This window comes from Aspergillus pseudodeflectus, assembly GCF_044049435.1.
Source record: "Aspergillus pseudodeflectus strain CBS 756.74 chromosome Unknown BJX68scaffold_49, whole genome shotgun sequence".
NCBI classification, from domain to species: Eukaryota; Fungi; Ascomycota; class Eurotiomycetes; order Eurotiales; family Aspergillaceae; genus Aspergillus; species Aspergillus pseudodeflectus.
In genome coordinates this window covers 65,420-82,388 of record NW_027263825.1, presented here as the reverse complement: position 1 = coordinate 82,388, position 16,969 = coordinate 65,420, and the positions used below count along the sequence as shown (strand labels likewise).

The 16,969-nt window shown below is 53.8% G+C and overlaps 6 protein-coding genes across 6 annotated transcripts; 2 read left to right on the top strand and 4 right to left on the bottom strand.

Moving 5' to 3' along the window:
- Positions 1-209: 209 nt before the first annotated feature.
- On the bottom strand, positions 210-2,778 carry BJX68DRAFT_244368 (putative MFS maltose transporter). Its single transcript, XM_071041299.1, has 4 exons — positions 1,959-2,778; positions 1,422-1,897; positions 1,016-1,353; positions 210-950 (listed from the first exon to the last, which is right to left on the bottom strand). The coding sequence occupies exons 1-4, from the start codon at positions 2,166-2,168 to the stop codon at positions 370-372; spliced, it is 1,605 nt and encodes a 534-aa protein (XP_070895270.1). The 5' UTR covers positions 2,169-2,778; the 3' UTR covers positions 210-369.
- Positions 2,779-5,101: 2,323 nt separating this feature from the next.
- On the bottom strand, positions 5,102-6,176 carry BJX68DRAFT_244366 (uncharacterized protein). Its single transcript, XM_071041298.1, has 2 exons — positions 5,754-6,176; positions 5,102-5,684 (listed from the first exon to the last, which is right to left on the bottom strand). The coding sequence occupies exons 1-2, from the start codon at positions 6,016-6,018 to the stop codon at positions 5,194-5,196; spliced, it is 756 nt and encodes a 251-aa protein (XP_070895269.1). The 5' UTR covers positions 6,019-6,176; the 3' UTR covers positions 5,102-5,193.
- Positions 6,177-8,197: 2,021 nt separating this feature from the next.
- On the top strand, positions 8,198-8,616 carry BJX68DRAFT_270449 (uncharacterized protein; the record flags this gene model as incomplete). The annotated part of the gene is made up of 2 exons (XM_071046664.1): positions 8,198-8,296; positions 8,407-8,616. 2 exons carry the CDS (start codon positions 8,198-8,200, stop codon positions 8,614-8,616), a joined length of 309 nt encoding a protein of 102 aa, XP_070895268.1.
- A 2,395-nt stretch (positions 8,617-11,011) lies between these two features.
- BJX68DRAFT_270448 (ankyrin repeat domain-containing protein) lies at positions 11,012-12,868 on the bottom strand (the record flags this gene model as incomplete). The annotated part of the gene is made up of 1 exon (XM_071046663.1): positions 11,012-12,868. One exon carries the CDS (start codon positions 12,866-12,868, stop codon positions 11,012-11,014), a length of 1,857 nt encoding a protein of 618 aa, XP_070895267.1.
- A 330-nt stretch (positions 12,869-13,198) lies between these two features.
- On the bottom strand, positions 13,199-14,327 carry BJX68DRAFT_158364 (PEX11 domain protein). The gene is made up of 3 exons (XM_071036805.1): positions 13,938-14,327; positions 13,712-13,875; positions 13,199-13,653 (listed from the first exon to the last, which is right to left on the bottom strand). Exons 1-3 carry the CDS (start codon positions 14,107-14,109, stop codon positions 13,306-13,308), a joined length of 684 nt encoding a protein of 227 aa, XP_070895266.1. The 5' UTR covers positions 14,110-14,327; the 3' UTR covers positions 13,199-13,305.
- Positions 14,328-14,850: 523 nt separating this feature from the next.
- Positions 14,851-16,940, top strand: BJX68DRAFT_270446 (amino acid permease/ SLC12A domain-containing protein; the record flags this gene model as incomplete). The annotated part of the gene is made up of 8 exons (XM_071046662.1): positions 14,851-15,034; positions 15,089-15,196; positions 15,242-15,352; positions 15,403-15,508; positions 15,563-15,725; positions 15,800-15,882; positions 15,951-16,160; positions 16,232-16,940. The coding sequence occupies 8 exons, from the start codon at positions 14,851-14,853 to the stop codon at positions 16,938-16,940; spliced, it is 1,674 nt and encodes a 557-aa protein (XP_070895265.1).
- Between the last annotated feature and the right edge of the window lie 29 nt (positions 16,941-16,969).

The window sequence follows — 16,969 nt, the reverse complement described above, 5'->3', positions numbered from 1 at the left end:
CCATATATCAGGTACGATAGCGGTCCAACCGACGGGTCTCGCTTTATCGCTCCTTGAAATATAGTCAAGAGGACAAACCCTTCAAGAGCATGCTCGCCTGCATGTTGAGAAAAAAGAAGGATTACAGTAAGTACCTCTATACTGCACGTGTTGTCGACGCTGAGACTGACTACTATCGGATGAAATCACTGAGACACAGAACCAAGGCCTTGGAGAATACAATTGCCAATAATCTGGGGCTCCTACGGGACGGAGAGAAGTCCCAGTAGCTACTCTCTATAACAATCAACCAACCACTTCACCATTCATATATGTAACACACTCTTCACTACCACTCGGGCATCTCCGAGCAGCGATCTCAATTTCCATCTACTCATCATCGCGGATATCGACGACCGTCTCCGTCCACTTGCGAGCCGGGACCTTACGCTTGAAGAGAATGTCAATCTCACGGAAGGACCGGTCCTTCATCTCGGGAATCCAGAGCCAAGACATGGCTGTGCAGATAAACGCGGTGCCAGCCCAGATGTAGCCGCTCTTGCCGCCCAGGTCCCACTTGTCCGTGTTGAGCATGTAGCTCGACAGGAAGATGCAGGGAATGTTGACGATGTAGTAGGCGCCGCGTCCGATACCGGTTGTCAAGGGTCTGAGACGGACGGAGGATGTCTCGCCGATGATGACCCACGAGGCGGGGGCGGGTCCCAGGCAGAAGAGGACGGAGACGATCAGGCCGAGGGAGGCTTGGGCGTTGCTTGCTGCCTTGCTAGCGCCGACGGAAGCCGCGATACCGAGGACAACCAGGAAGCCGCAGTTGATGAGTTGGCCGTAGACGTAGATGGTGCGTCGGCCAACGTATGTGGTGAGGATCCAAGAGAGCATGACGAAGACGGCCTGGAGCGCAGAGGTGATGAGACCGAGTGAGAATGCGGTGTCGTCTGCCATGCCGGCCTCTGAGATGGTGTCAGTATGCTTGCTATGTCTAAGACGTTGCATAGGAAATGGCCCGACTACTCACGTTTGAAGAAGTAAACCGCTTGGTTGGCAATCAGATTGCCCGTCAGGTTCTGAGATGCGTACACACCGCACACAATCAAGGTGCGGTAGCGATCGGTACCTTTCCACAGTTCAATGAGATTCGGCTTCTTCTGCGTCGCCTCGAGCTCGATTGTGCGACGCATCATTGCGACTGCGTCGGCGGGGTTGTCGGTTGCGCTTGCGCGTCCCAGGCGCTGGACAGCCTTCTCCGCCTCGGCCAGACGGCCCTTTCGTACGAGCCACCAGGGGGATTCAGGCGCAATGAACAAGAGGATAGCGAGGGGAGTAGGAAACATCCATTGGAGGGCAATGGGCATCCTGTGGGATGATGACTGTTAGTACAGGGTTCCTCGAAGCAGCATCTATGGGGAGGAGCGGAAACTAACCTGTACGAGTCGGGGTGATCCATGGATTGGTAGTGGTAAGTGATACCACCGACAATGATCGACCCAATCGCCCAGAACATCTGCAACATCTGCGTCGCGGGAGCTCTCAGTCGCATGGGCACAATTTCAGCACAGTAGGCGGGTGCGTTGCCGATGAAAATGCCCCACGGGATGCCCTCGAGGATCTGGGCCGCGAAAAACACCCCCTGGCTGTTGCCGAAATAGAAGATGAAGATGAAGGCGTTCAAGGCCATGAGACCGCCAATGGTTGCCCATCGATATCCGATCCAGCTGGTGATGGGACCTGCGAGGAAGACACCGATAAAGGCACCGATTGGTCCGCTGCACTGGAATGCCGACTGCCATGAAGCTTCGATAATATACTCGCCTGTGTGGCTCTCGACGCCAAAATCCTTGGCGAATCTTCTTGTTGCTATGAACTGTCCCATCAAGAAAACACAGTACGACTCCATGATCTATCGCAGCGCAAGGTTAGAAAGATGACAATGATCTGCCTATCGTGGGCTTAGAGCTTACAATGGTGCACGACATGACAAAAGCCCACCAACTGGCAGCGGGATAGGCCTTGACAGCCTCGAGCACAGTCATGGCATGTTCGGCCCTCTCGGCCTCAATGGCGCCCGCTCGGTCGTAGTCGACCTTTTCGCCGGCATCGTAGATGGGTTCGCCCTTGGCGGCCTCGACCTCGGACGCCGAGGTCTGCTTCTCCGTGTTGTCGCTAGTCATGTTGGCTGCCGATTTCTGAGAAGAAACAGGTGAGTGAAAGAGAGGCAGGTACGACTGGGGGGTGGGGTTCAGATCTTTATAACCGGCAGGAAACACGCTTGCGACAGGAGCCCACCAGAGGGTAATTGAAATTAGGGGGCAGCTCGGTCGAATATGCACCTACGGCTAAAAAAGAAAGCTTGATCGCAAGCGATGGGCTGGTGGCGAGACGAATGCGACGCTGCGACCGTGGCGCCCGGAGAAATGACCCCAAAGGGCGGGGATGTCGGGTTGAGGAGGTAAGCTGCGGGCAAAGGCACGGCAAATCTGGAGTAGGCTTCACTCGATTGAGCTGGCATTCCGGAGTAGTCGGGGGGAGATGGCCCGGTCCCAGACGCCCATATCGGCCCATAATTCCCCGGAGTGCACTTGCGGGGGCCAATGGCCTCTGGGGGTTCCCTCCCTCGGTTAATTCCAAAACCCGTAATCATGATTAATATCACTCACTGATATAGTGGTAAGACACCAACTAACTTGCTTTTGAACGTTGGACTGATCCTTTGCCATCTGCAGCCAATGACTTTGAAGCATGTGAGGTCTCATTCCAGTCAGTTCGACTCAATCCGAGTCTGGCTCCATATTTAATCCACCAACCGAGGGACGTTTTGCTGCCTCGGTTAATCCCGAGACGGACCAGTCCCATCAGGGTATTTCCCCGCAAGTGTCACTCGGTTAATTCGTTGATTCCCCAGTGTGCACTGCAGGGCCGGCCCGGCCGGGGTAAACAAGGGCGAATAATGAATGGCCACCACCGTCTTCCATGCGTCTTCTCCGCTTCCTCTTCCTCTGGTCTCACTTTTCTGGAGACCCCGGCGCAAAGCAGCTGAGAAGTATTAGTCGAATCTGTCAAATATCAAGGTAACACCTGCCAAATCAAATCCTGTTGGCAAGGGAGCCACTGGTCATCTGACTGAGATGTAGAGATCTGTCCATCCCGACCTCAAAAGCTTTTCTGAATAAAGTGTCTCTTCGCCGTTGATATTTCTCGAATTGAATGGAGTGCATGGGGTCGTCCATGGGCATTGGGCGACCAACAGGTGATTGCTGGGTGGCTCGAATGAGTTTCAACTCGCCCCGGTAAGTTTTCTCCACGTTGAAACATCAGCCTGTCATGCACAAGCTCGGTATAATAAGCCTGCAACTGGCTGAACCTTGGATTGATAGTGCGTGGGTTCGAACTTCGATTGGCATTCTGGAATCTGCTCATGTCACAGAACCGGAACCCACGCTTGCGGGCGACTCGCGACTCGCAAGAACGGGCGGAGAGTCTCCGAAAGCCTTTTTTTGGCGTACGCAGTTGTATCGGCGCTGACCATCCCGAGTCGTGCTCGGCACCGTACTCGTGAAACTGCAAGGGAAAACGGTCCAAGGGCCGTGTTCTATTGGGCAAGATACGGAGGAAACCGCCCCAGTATCCTGGGATGTAGATACAGGAGCTCCCGACTATATATTCCGAGGTCTCATCTCTGAACGGCTGAAAGACAACGCCTTTCATTATTTCCCGCTTCCATCTCCTTCTTTTTTTTGGCTCCCAAGAGGCTGAAGTCCATGAAATCGGTTCACCCTGTTCAACCATCCGCGAACTTGAGACCAGGAATTCCTCAAGAAATAAGAAGCCGTAGCTGGGAAGGAGAGATCTCGAGCTTCCTCAAAGAGACCAGTGGCCACTGAACATGGCCGCTCAGCACTAAAAATGGCCCACTAACCAATTCAAGTTAGTCGACAGTAGGCGGTTCATTTGTCTCGCCAGTCGCGCCCGTCAGGGTCAAAGCCGTCGCCCACCTTGGTTGGTGACTTTCTTTTCTTCTGGCAAAGAAGCCTTGGAGGCGTTTCCACCTTGAGCTGGGACGCTGTGCATCCGTTCATTTCTCCCGAGGTCCCTTCTGTCCACTCTTGCTACTCACGAATCAGTAGTCCCTGTTTGTGATCATCATAAGAAGCATCCTCGGGCATTTTTGCCATCGCAAAAAAAAAAAAAAAAAAAAAAAAAAAATAATAAAACTGTCTGATGGTGTGTCTCTAGCAAGTACACCCCGGGTTATTGTTTGCGTGGTTTGGACTCATGACCACACCACGCCTTGAACCCGCCAAAGCACCGAGTAGAAAACGTATCGATCCAAGGGGCAGGCTGTTTGAAAAGTAGCAGAGATATACAGGGAAGGGAGAAATCGAGAGACCAGGTATCCTTAAATACAATATACTCACAGAGAATGCGTATGCGTATACGGCTGCCCAGCGTGGGGTTCCGCCTCCAGCTCCTGTTTTTGGGTCAAATATCCAAGTATCACGAACAGAGTGAGGTGAGAGGGAGGTAGTACTTTCCTCTTAACGGTATATCGGCCAAATCAGGAGAGCCTCAACGCATTGATCGGATACCTCTTGCGCTGCTGCTGTCGTTACTCTGTCGACCGTCCCCCTCCTTGTTCCTTGGATTCATAATTTTATGCACCAGCCGACCAGACCTTTAGCGGCCTCGAGCTCTGCACGCCTGGCATGTAGGGTGCAAATCCGATTTCGCAGCAAGTCTGGGCATATCCTCCAAATCTACAGCAGTGCATCTCCATTACAATCCATCGAGTTCGCTCCAGCCAATGACCTTGCACACGAAAACCAAGCACAGGCGCTCCTGACTTGCGCGGGCGGGCCTCCAACAGAGCTATGGCTTGATCCAGAATCAATCTGTTGCGGGGTAGACTGTAGATCCATGGTTAAATAAAGTGGCTCCTGTTCGCCATTAAATTGTCCGCGGGCCAATCGAATAGGCAGGCCCTGCGTTGATCCAGATTATACGACTTGCAGTCTTCTCCAGATGAGAGATATATCAAGGCGACAGCCTTATGAAACAAACGAACCAACCGACCCCAGAACTATTGTATATATACATTCATGCCCCGAGAACAAAAGCGCCACTAAACACCAAGCACGGCTTCATTACACATGTCTCCCCAATCCCAATCCCAATTCAAATTCCAACCGTACCTAGAAATCAATCATCAACTGGAAACGCAACATCATTCCCTACATTCTCCGTAACCGCCAGCCCCTCCCCACCCAGAAACCAACAAGTCCCCGGCGTCTGCGTGCCCGTCCCGGCAACATTATACGTCGCGCCGACATCCGTGCGGTCCTGGAAGTAGTTCATCGTGTTGCAGAGCGCCAGACACTCATCGAAGGAATCTACAACGATCGAGGATAGCGTGATTTTGCCGCTGCCGCCGATGTCCGAGTCGCAGTGGATCCGGTAGCGGATTGAGCCGAGGGAGGGGGCTGTGATGGTGTTGTTTGCGCTGGGGCAAGGGGATGAGGGGGACGAGGTTGGGAGGGCGGTTGCTGTGCGGGTTACTGTTGTTGTGTACGTTTCTGCTTCTGCTTCGTTCGGGGATGGTGTTGTTGCGGACGGCGATGGCGAGGAGGTAGAGTCTGAGTTTGAGTCTGGATCTTGGGACGCCGACGTCGCAGAGGACGCTGCATCCGAACCTATCCACGCCGTCCAGGGTCAGCACGCAACATCTCCAACCCATCTCAGTCCTCACTGATGTATCTCACCATGCCCGCGACTCAATCCAACCCCCAATCCCACCGCAAGTCCGATAACAGCAAGACCCAAGATTCCTACGGCAATGAACAGCCAGAAATTGACCCTTCGCTTCTCCGGAACAGGCACCGGCTTTTCCAACTGCGGTACAGGCTGCACTGCGTAGGTGACGCCATGCGGCGGGTGGTAGACGGCTTCAAGACCCGGCTGGAAGGAGTGGTTCCGGTTCGTGACCTCCTTAAAGGAGTCGGTGGTTATTGTTCGTGTTGAGGCCATTGCGATGATGTTGTAATTGCAGGCCACGAGGGGCAGAAGGGAAGAGAAGAGAAGGAAAGGGAGAACAGAGGGAAATGGGCTGTCGGCGGTTACTCAGTGTATGCGTGGTGGCACATTGCTAGCACATTGCTTCACTAACCGCCAGTCCCCTTCTCCCCGCCAATGTGTTACCCGTCTTGGCTTCTGGACTCGCGCAAACTAATAACTAACCTCTTTATCTCTGATAGGCCGCGGTATGTTGTGAAAAAGGGACTGTGGTGTTGCCATTGGTGGCGGTGGCTGCTAAGCGCCGGCCAACAGCGGGATGCGGATCTCGTTGGATAGCCTCATGTAGCCTATTTTTGGACCATGCGATCTGGGTCTTGGCGGCGATACGCGCTGCTTTTTGAACCTGTCTCATGAAGTCCGAAGGCAAAAAAGGCTATCGCGCCTGTTGAGGGAGGACTGGGGAACGATCCCGTTCCCCGACCTACGCCACTCCTGCCTGCTTTGATGGTAACCCTAAAAGAGCCTCGAAGGACAAGCACGATAAGCTGAGTGTACATTTCAGTCCCGACCAAACTTGGTCAGCGTACTGACACGCGTTCCTCAACAGAGTTCAGCGGGTTGTTCCTTCCTCCTAGACCTGCTCGTGGTCGTTTCCCCCATCGCGCCTTCCCAATCTATACTCCTTTCCGCGCGAGATGAGCCGCAAATAATTCTACCTACCTACACCGTGCCCCGGGGTGATATCTGGCATGCTACAAGGAAAGTGCGACTGGGGTTGCTCCTTGCTGCTCCAGAGAGTATCGTGCATCGTGCATCGTGCCTTCCTAAGCAATATTGCTCTCCATCAGGAAGGTGCCGCGTGGGTTGCACTTACCCCTTTTTAAGAGTTTCTAATACAGAAACGGGCAAGAAGGTGTGAAGCCTGGAGGAACGCAGGGTCCCTCGTTCCAAGTATGGGGCCTGCATTCGAACAGCGGAGGAGTTTAACAAGACTGGAAAACACACATTCCGTCTAATAAGCTCTCCGGAGCAATCGACTCGAAAAATGGATGAGTGAGAACTCTTGACTGATGATCGGCTTGTATTGTGAGGCTCTATCAGTCTTCGAAAGCAAGCGCCTTTAGTTTTGCTTTTCGTTTTGTGGTAACAGTGGCAAGGCCTCTTCATCGCCAATAACCCTATGAGACCCTGCTAGAACTCGTAGTAATCACATTCATACTAGCCACAAGGACACTATCCAAATGCTGTATGCTCTAAATCCCGTGAAAATATCCTGCTCCCTTAGCGGTGGTGTCCCAGGGTGACCATCCGCTATGGATAGGTCATTACAATCCTTAGCAGTGCACGAACAGGCACTGGCGACCGTCATTATGTTCCGCTTCAGTCCTGGGATATCGCTCTACCGAGGGTAGGTTTCACTACTCCGGATATTGTGAGCCTGAATAATGTTGCCAGTGCCAACCACGACCGCGCTGCGTATTTATGGATCTGTACTATAGATAACTTGGAATGTGATGGTACACTATCCTGCTTCGAGCAATGGAATCTAGGCTACGAAGCCAAGTCAAGCTGCCAAATGTATAGTCTCTCAAAGCTACCTGGTCCGAAACGCAATGGGACAGCTCGTGGGCCCAATCTCGGCCAGCTTAGCATAAACAATCTCCCCCGAAACATCCCAGTCCTCACACTTGTGCGATATCGTCTCGAGGTACACCCGGATGATCACCCGAGCAAGCGACGTCCCGCACACGGATGGATGCCCCTCCCAAACCCAAGACACGACGAACCAATTGGCAATGCTGCGGTCGGTATACACTGGAAACAGTACTCATCGCAGTCACGAGAACATGGCCAGGAGGCTGCTAAGTCCAATTGTTGCTACAAACCCAGTATAACTCCCCGGAACCTTTGTTGGTCTTCAGTAGCAATCTGTGAGCACCCAAGATCATGCCAAGCTGGTCAAGAGTCAGTCACGCATGTCGGCAAAGGATTTAGGAGTCCATTCTTTTATCCACGTGCAGCGTATTATTGGCTCAGGCTTGCCTCCGAGGAGTAATAACCGCGCGAACTGTCGTCTATATCCCCGTGCAACCCCCATGCATTTCTTGCTGTACTTAAAAGCATCCTCCCGTGGGGTTGACTTGGGACTCCATCAACCTCTTCCATTCACGCAGCACTAATGACCGCAACCATGGAGAAAGAACGCGATGTCGAGAATATCGAAAAGGTCGGGAATGCAGGTCCGGTTGCAACCACCGAAAGACGGCCTGGAAAGTCTGCTTCTTCGGAGGTAGAGGCTCGTCTTGACAAGCGGACCTGAATGTCGTCCCTCTGCTCGCACTTGCTTTTTTGGTAATCTACCTCCGTTCCCCGCGGATATAGATTACTAACAATACATAGCTCCAAGGAATCGACAAATTCAACATCGGCAACGCCGCGACGTCCGACACATTCGTCTCAGACACCATCATCCGCGAAACCGACGTCTCCAACTCAGTCTCTCTATTTGCAGCGACCTACGTCCCCTTCAGGCCTGTCTGCGTCACGCTGGATCCCCATCCTTCTCCTCTCTTGGGGCGCCGTGACGACGGCGCAGTGCGCCATGGATAGCCGCGCGGACCTCTATGGGCTCCGTCTCCTCTTGGGAGTCGATTCCAAATCAGAATCATGCTTGAGAATCCGGAGAACATGTACAACGTTTGGTTTAACGACCACGATGGTGATGATGTTCCCCTCCCTCGGGTTTGAGGTTGCCCTTCTTGGCCTCCTCATCCATCTTCTGGCTCGGCTTTTTTCGCCATGAATAGATACGTAGTGCGTTCTGTCATATCTGATGTTGGAAGTGGCTTTGTAGAGAGGTGCTCTGCCGGTACTGTGGCCGCGTTGCGGTTGTGGGAGGCGTTGGGCTCGGATCAACTCAATACGGCAGACCATTCAGGCAAACAGTACACGTCAGAGGAGAATGCATTGCTGGTGCGGCTGAAGGAAAGGGAGGCAATGCCATGGTCTGAGATTGCGGATTACTTTCCTGACCGAAATGTGACATATTTGATTGGATTACGCCACAAGGGCAACTCCCGGTCTATAAAACTGCGGAAATTCCGAAAGGGAAGAGCTGGGTCTCAGAATACTGTGATTCTATTCGCCCCATAACTAAACACTTCAATTTCCCAGGGTCCACGCGTAGTCCAGCATCTCAAGTATTGGTTGGCTTTACTCGACTAATATACTCTGCAACTATGAAGTGTGATGATTGCCCCTCACCAACTGAGCTGGAAAACAGCTAGAATACATATGAAACCCCCGCAGGGTCAGTCTATCTGAAAATCCCACCACACATTCCTTGAAGCAGCAAAGAATGGTTCCAACCAAAAAAACCAAAGCAAGCAGATGGTAGAAATGGGATGCAAGATCACCATTGCTACACTTACATTGCGGCTTTATGACGGACCATTTTGGCCGAAACACTTCATATGGCCATCATAATTACCAATCCAATTATCTATCTGAAGTTAGAATATCGTACCTACTATATATATTGAAGAGGTGAGACTTACTAGTGTCAATTGAGGTGGAAACATAGTTTCCAGCCCTGTTCTTACAGTTGGCGTGGAGGACTGTACCGGAAAGACGAACGTCTCTACAGGATCCACCATAATTACCCCTGAGAACCAGTTAGTGATGTTGAGCATATACGAAAAGGAAGAAAAACAGTATTTACCAGAGCCGTCCAACAAGCCTGCCGTTGTCGTTGGCGAAACATGACTGGATGTTGATTGCGGCTTCGACCTCGTAAATCCCACTTATCTTTTTGCAATTGGCGATGATCAACTTTCTTCCATTGCGTCTAGCATTGTAGTAACTCCTTTCTTTGCAGGTTGCGCCATAGCCACTGTCTGCAGCCACGTTAAGGCTGAGGAGGAGAAGCAGAAGCGGAATAAAGATATTGAGGTGCATGGTAGGCAAGTAAGGAGATATTCAGAATGTGATGGGATAGAGAATAAAATCTGAGAACAGCTCCGAGAACATCGATGCCTTTAAATAGAACCATTCTTTTACCTCGCACAGTATGCTACAGTAGGATTGATTGAGCTAATGTGTTGGGCGTTCATTCGCGACCTGTCGGTGTCCCAACGTGGAAGTTGTAGGCTGGATAATGGCACGGTAACGAGCAATTCTACATAATGATCCATCAATGAAATTTACAGGGGAAATGATCAGGCCATGCCCAGCCTTTCCCCTCTTTCCCCTCTCCAGGGGAGATAGGTTCCCCCAGGGGTCCGGAGAGTCTAGACATGATGAGTGGACAGACTGATTTGGAATACCCCTTGGAAGTGCTTTGGGAGTTCGGCGAAGCACATTAATCTGGCCCCTCATTTACCTGGCGTCAAATGAAAGGATTGCGCTAGATTAATAGGGCGAACACCATAGATTGGTAGTGGCTTAGGTTAATATCAAATTCCGAACAACTGACGGACCGAGTGTCACGGCCAGTGCCCAATATTAGTCGCAGGCCAGGGCCCGCACGCATGACCTTGGCATGTTAACGCGGGAGAACGCGCGTGGAGAACTTCTCCTCTCCAAGCTTTTCATACACGGTTCGTGGCCAAGCTCGATTGAATATAAGTCCGGCTTTAGCCCCCTCCACCGAGCCGCTAGCGCGCGATCTCAGCGCTCCAGGCGAGGCAACCGAGACGCTATGCTATGGAAGATGGTGATGATGATGATAAGACGGCAAGCCTTAACCAGACGTTCAATTGAACTATCTGGCGCTAGTAACCCAGAAATCTAAGCATGGAGAGGAAAATATGTCCCGGTCCCAGCTCCTCGTAAGAGCCCCCTTGGCAACCTCTGCACATAACTGACCAAGCCCGCTACTTGAGAAATAATCAGAATACTCATAAAGTCAAGTCAAGGCCGGCTCACTGCTGGCATGGGCCACTGTTGGACCTAGGGGAATGGAACGAACCGGGTTCGTTGAGACGGCACTCCCTAACGAGTAGTTTCACGTGGACCACCTGTGCTCCTCGTAGACCCTTCTTGCCATTTCCGCGTGCTTCGCACCATGTTCGATGAGCAGCTCCATGACTTGTCTATCCTCGCGATCCCCTGCAATAACACACGGAGTGCGGTCTGCCACCGTAGTCCCCCCCTCCACATCTGCCCCGCTGTCCAGCAAGAGCTTTGCCATTTCCACGTTCCAGTGCACCCGATGCAGCGGCGTCTTTCCATCCTTGTCCTTGGCATTGACGTCCGCGCCCTGCTCAATCAACATCCTCGCAATATCATGCTGGTTCCGCTCAGCGGCAATATGGAGCGCTGTTTCGCCCTGATAACCAAGGCTGGAGATGATGTCCGGGTTGTGCTTGAGCAGGAGCCTGCAGATGGCTGGTCGGTCGTAGTATGTTGCTGCGTGCAGCGGCTGGTACCGCGTGTGCCGTTCGTCCCTGTAGCAATGCCAGGCCTGGTCGTTGGTCGCTCCGGACACCATGGCCGTGGCCCCTTCGCCCAAGAGCGACTTGACCAGCGCCAGTTTATTCGAGCAGATGGCGCCCAGGAGGGCTCCCAGCAGACCCGCTGCTCGCAGGCTACTGTCATCCGGCGGCAGGAGCATCGCGAGGGCCTGGCGGTCATCTGCGCGCCCGGCCGCGTAGCACACATCTTGCATAATCCGGGCCCTCAGGACGTCCATCTGCGCGTCGCTCGCGTCGGGATGAATCTCGGTGCACCGGGGTACATCTGTGTCTGCATCGTCAGACTCGCCGCCGCCCTGAAAGGGGATGCCATAGTGTGTCAAGAGACACCGCAGACTCGGTACATCGCCCCGTCGCACCGCGGCCTCGATCGCCTGCCGGATATTGAAACTGTACTTGGCCCGCGCAGGGTACCCCAAAAGCAACTTGACGATGCCCACCGCGCCGACTTGAACCGCCGCCTCAATCAGAGCACCCCACCCATTCCACGACCCCTCGGATGGCAGCCGGTCACCGACGCCAGTGCCACGGGCTTCAAGAAAGACCCTCCGGCCCATCCTTTCCAGCAGGAGCCTCACCGTCGCCTCGCGCCCATTCTCCACTGCAACCCGCACCGCCATCTTCCCCACATCATCCGTCGCGAGCACACCTGCCCCGCGCCACTTCCACCCCCCTCTCTGCTCCTCAACCAGCAAAGCCGCAATTGTCCCGTCATGCCCGCCCGCAGCGGCAAGATGCAGAAGGGGCGAACCGCGATGGCCGTTTCGGAAATGCGCCATGGGATCCGCGCCCCGCTCGGCCAGGGCCCGCAGTGCCTCGGTGCTCCCGTGCTGCGCGGCGATGGCGATCGCCGTGTGGCCGCAGTGAACTTCACATGTACTCCGGTACTTCCAGCCGCATGGCTCACAGGCCACGGGCAGTGTCTGGTCTATCGGGGCGCCTGCATCGAGGAGGAGTGCCGCCATGGCGGGGTCGTTGACCTCTGCGGCCGTGTGCAGCGCCGTCGTCCAGACAGCGGGAGCGGGGCGGGGACGGCGTCTGGTCGAGGGGAACTGGAAGGGGAACAGGATATGCCACCGCTGCTGCCGTCGCTGCCGGCTCAGGAGGAGCGCTGCGATGGAGTGGTGGTGATGGCGGACGGCGAGGTGCAGCGGCGTGGGCGTTGTATCGAGGTAAGGGCCTGCCGAGGCGCCTTTGCGCAAGAGATATTTTACCAGTTCCTCGTGCCCGGCCTCGGCCGCGAAGAGGAGGGCTTTGTTCGTGATGGATTGACGGTCGGGTCTGCTTGTGGCTTCTAGGACTGACTTGACTTGCTCAATGTCGCCGCTTGCGGCGGCCCTTGCGATGGGGGTGTCCCGGCGGACGTTGAGCCTGGATGTCGGTGTCATTGCTGGCGCGGTCGCTGTTGAGGGTCCGTTGGTTCATGGCTGGTTCTTTCCTCTGGGGCTTTTCTGAGATTGGTGTTCTGGGATTGCTGGTGCTCTTTATGTTCGTTGTTCGAAGGCCCTGACTGTGGCGGAGCGACATTGAATACGAGACACTGCCTCTTGCGAGTCAGCAGGAAAATACTCGACAGCAGACATGTGAGCGCCAAGGGAGGTTTGCGGTCCATCTATGCATGCCGCATAATGCAGTTGATCAACTCTTCCAGCGCTATACATACATGCTTGATTCGTATATCAACGAGGCGTCCCGACCTAATAGCTCTAGTAATCCACCGCTCTAAATCGAGTCTATATTCTATCAAGTCCATCAAACTTGAAGCCTCCATGCCAGATTTTGATGTCCACCCTATACCGAGAACCCACGACCAGGCTCTCTCACCTCATCGCTGCTGCGCAACCCAAACCCCATGCCCCGCAAGCAACGTACTAACAACCATCGCGATCCCAATCTGCAGCCCCGTCACCGGAACCCAACCGATAAACGAGCCAGGAAGAGTCAGGTCACAGGCATCGATGACAATCCGCTGGACGAGCGCCGATTTCGCCCGGCCATCTGCGACGCGAGTCTCGCCCTTATCCGTCTCACTCTTGCGTGGCGAGGACGAGGTGAAAAGGAGCTCCCATGTCGCGCGCGTAATCGAGAGCACGAGCGCGTAGAACCAGAATTTGTTCGCTTCTGTTAGGAGCGGTCTGTACCAGGAGACGTGGTGGACGTTCATGTCGTGGAGCTGGGATTTGCATTAATTTTGGGGCGAAGTAAAGGGGCTAGTAGCAGGGAGGACGCACGATGGTCAAATTCTCCAGAAGCAGATACAGTCCCAGGAACGTATACTCGGCCATCTCCATCGTCCGCAGGATCATCCCCCGCGACGACGACGATCCCGACGACATCAGGGCGTGCGCGCGCTCGAAGCAGCCGTAGAAATCCAGCAGGCGGAAGTATCTTCTCCCTAGACATCAAACATCAGTCTGACCGCGTTTCAGGTAACCGTCTACAAAAGGAAACACCAACCAAGCGCCAACTGATCCCGAGCCGTAAGCCATTGCCTCGCAACGCCCTTGTCATGGCTCAGCTCGCCGACGACCTGGCTGGTCGCTTGGATCAGCCGAAGGGTCTTTTCCAGCCCGGCGGTTTGGCTGGTGAATGTGGCGAGTTGTTTTATGGGGGATGTCACGAGGGCCATTGTTGATATTGTTGTTGTGTCAGTGGTGGGACTCGTATACTCTGGGGGAACAGGGGGTGGTCGGTGGTTGTGAGGGGAACTGAGTTTTCGCCGGCGGCGCGGAACGAGGTGCTCCGCTCGGAAGAGCGCTTATCGGGACTGTGACCTTTGAGAGCAATCGCATCAACAATATCATGATAACCTCTCGGCTATATCAAACATGACCAGATACGAGATAGTGTTTCCCGCGGAAAATGCTATGTCCAGATTGAGTTCGCCACCAAGCCACTGACAGCGCCCTGGGCTGCAATCTGGCTGAATCCTGACACACGAAGAGTCAATCAACCCCGCATTCTGCGCGGCTCCACAGCCATGAGCGCAGTGGAGCTTATGCGCCCTATCAAGGTTGGATTCCTCGTGTGGGGGGTTATCCCTCCTGCGACAGCAAATCATGGACTGGATGGGAAGCCACAATGAAACGCTACCTTGCCCCTTCCGGACACGAGCGGCATACTCTTATCAGGCCCTTGACTGAGAATGTCCCTCGAGACCTCTCATACGGTAATGCCAGGCTTGTCGATTGAATACGAGATAACCAAGAGTTTGGGTCACTAAAATAGCAAGATATTCGTTCGCTTGGCTGACTGGAGATGGTGATTGCTACCTTGTGATAAGTCGAGTGACGTCCGGGCTTGTTTAAAACACGAGCGCCCTCTCTCATCCCCTCAGTTGTCATCGCCAATATTCTGGCAAACAGCAGCAATGGATACATTAAGTCAACGCAAGAAATCCACGGATAATCCCCCTGGCGATGCGGATGCGGACCACAAGGGGCCCGAGGCTGCCATGTCTGGCGAGCTGATTTCCGCTGGGTCGCAGCATCTACATCGGAAGTTGGGAGGCAAGGAGATTCAGCTGTTTGCTGTCGGCGGTGCTATTGGGACTTGTATGCTTTCCTACCGTCTGAAATAGGAAAGTAATGCTGATGCACGCGGTTTAGCCCTCTATGTGCAAATGGGAGCGTCACTGCCCAAGGGCGGACCAGCCGGCCTGTTTCTGGGGTTTGTTCTCTACGGAACCATTGTCCTTGCAGTCAATCAGTGTTTCGGTAAGTCGGATGTTTCGAAGAATTGAGCATTTCTGACGAGAGCAGCTGAAATGGTCACCTACCTCCCCATTCCCTCGCCCTTTGTGCGTCTCGCCGGATTCTGGGTCGATGATGCGCTCAGCTTTGCCATGGGCTGGAACTACTTCTTTCTAATGGGTATGGTCGGTCACCACCTGAAAACAAGAAATCCTCATTAAGCAGTGCAGCCTTCAACATCCCCTACGAAATCACCGCAATCCACGTTCTACTCACCTACTGGACGGATAAAATCCACGTCGGCGTCGTCGTTGCTGTTTGTCTGGTCATTTACGCGTAGGCTCACCTCACCAGCAAAACTATCGAAGCAATTCTAATATCTAGGGCTAGTGTCCTCAACGGCCTCACGGTCAAATACTTTGGCATCTCGGAATTCTACATGTCCATCTTCAAGATCTTCCTCATGCTCGGGTTGATGATGTACACCTTTGTTACGATGGTCGGTGGGAATCCGGACCGGGATCCCTATGGGTTTCGGTATTGGAGGGATCCTGTACGTCGATCATCCAGTCCCATCTACTGCTGGATTTTCATCCAAATGCGGTTGATAACTAACGTACCGACCAGGGCTCCTTTGTTGAATACCTCGTCCCGGGCGACACCGGCCGTTTCCTTGGTCTACTCTCCTGCATGATCCAGGGGTCTTTCACGTACGCCCTCTTTCTTCGAACTACCCACCATCTCTTCTGTCGAGGTAATAATATTAATAATATTATAGAATGGTCGGCCCCGAATTCATCTCCATGGCCGCCGGCGAAGCCGAAAACCCGCGCCGCCTCATGGGCAAGGCCTTTTCCTCCTTCGTCTGGCGATTGATGTTCTTCTTCATCGGCGGCGCCCTGTGCGTCGGGATCGTCATCCCCTACGACGACCAGATGCTTGCAGATGTCATCTCGGGGGATCGAGAGGGGAGCGGGACTGGTGCTGCGTATGTCGTCCACTCCAAGATCAAAGTCTCGCGGGTCCCCAGAACACGGAAGCTGACGTCCAATGAAACAGCTCTCCCTACGTAATCTCCATGGTCAAATTCGGCATCAAGGGCGTCCCCTCGCTCGTCAACGCGCTCATCATGACCTCCGTCCTGTCCGCCGGAAACAACGTCATCTTCTCCGCAGCACGCACCCTCCACGGCATGGCCCTCGACGGCAAAGCCCCGGCCTTTTTCGCAAAATGCAACAAGTACGGACTCCCCTATTACGCCGTCATCGCCGCGCTGTCCTTCTGTCTCCTTTCCCTCCTGCAGATCGGCGAGTCGTCCGCAACGGTACTCAACTGGTTCGTCGGGATCTGCACGGCGAGCTATCTGCTGAATTATTTCGGGACGGTTATCACGTATCTCCATTTTTACTACACCATGAAGAAACAGGGAATGGATCGTTCTACCCTCCCGTATCGCGGGTACTTGCAGCCCTACGCGGCGTGGTATGCTCTTGCCGGAACATTCCTCATGACGCTGATCCTGGGCTACACGGTCTTCATCAACGGGAACTGGGACACGACGACGTTCTTCACGAGCTATACGATGGTCGGGTTCTTTATTGTCGCGTTTGTGTTTTGGAAGGTGGTCCGCCGGACGCGCTATGTTCGGCTCGGCGAGGCGGATTTGAAACTCGGGTCCACCAAGGACGATATTGATCTGTATGAGGCGCTTTATGAGAAGCCGGTCCGAGGGAAGGTGGGAAGTTATTTCAATGGGTGGTTTGAGTAGGCTGATTTTGTCCTCCTCGTTGTATCTTT

What these genes read in the sequence shown, in the direction of transcription:
- BJX68DRAFT_244366 (XM_071041298.1), bottom strand. Translation starts at nt 6,018, where the DNA reads ATGGCCTCAACACGAACAATAACCACCGACTCCTTTAAGGAGGTCACG. An exon ending in TGGATTGAGTCGCGGGCATG is followed by an intron (nt 5,685 to 5,753) that starts GTGAGATACATC and finishes CGGCGTGGATAG; the next exon opens with GTTCGGATGCAGCGTCCTCT.
- BJX68DRAFT_158364 (XM_071036805.1), bottom strand. Translation starts at nt 14,109, where the DNA reads ATGGCCCTCGTGACATCCCCCATAAAACAACTCGCCACATTCACCAGC. An exon ending in TCGGGATCAGTTGGCGCTTG is followed by an intron (nt 13,876 to 13,937) that starts GTTGGTGTTTCC and finishes TTTGATGTCTAG; the next exon opens with GGAGAAGATACTTCCGCCTG. An exon ending in TTCTGGAGAATTTGACCATC is followed by an intron (nt 13,654 to 13,711) that starts GTGCGTCCTCCC and finishes TGCAAATCCCAG; the next exon opens with CTCCACGACATGAACGTCCA.
- BJX68DRAFT_244368 (XM_071041299.1), bottom strand. Translation starts at nt 2,168, where the DNA reads ATGACTAGCGACAACACGGAGAAGCAGACCTCGGCGTCCGAGGTCGAG. An exon ending in TTGTCATGTCGTGCACCATT is followed by an intron (nt 1,898 to 1,958) that starts GTAAGCTCTAAG and finishes GCGCTGCGATAG; the next exon opens with ATCATGGAGTCGTACTGTGT. An exon ending in AGCGGTTTACTTCTTCAAAC is followed by an intron (nt 951 to 1,015) that starts GTGAGTAGTCGG and finishes ACACCATCTCAG; the next exon opens with AGGCCGGCATGGCAGACGAC.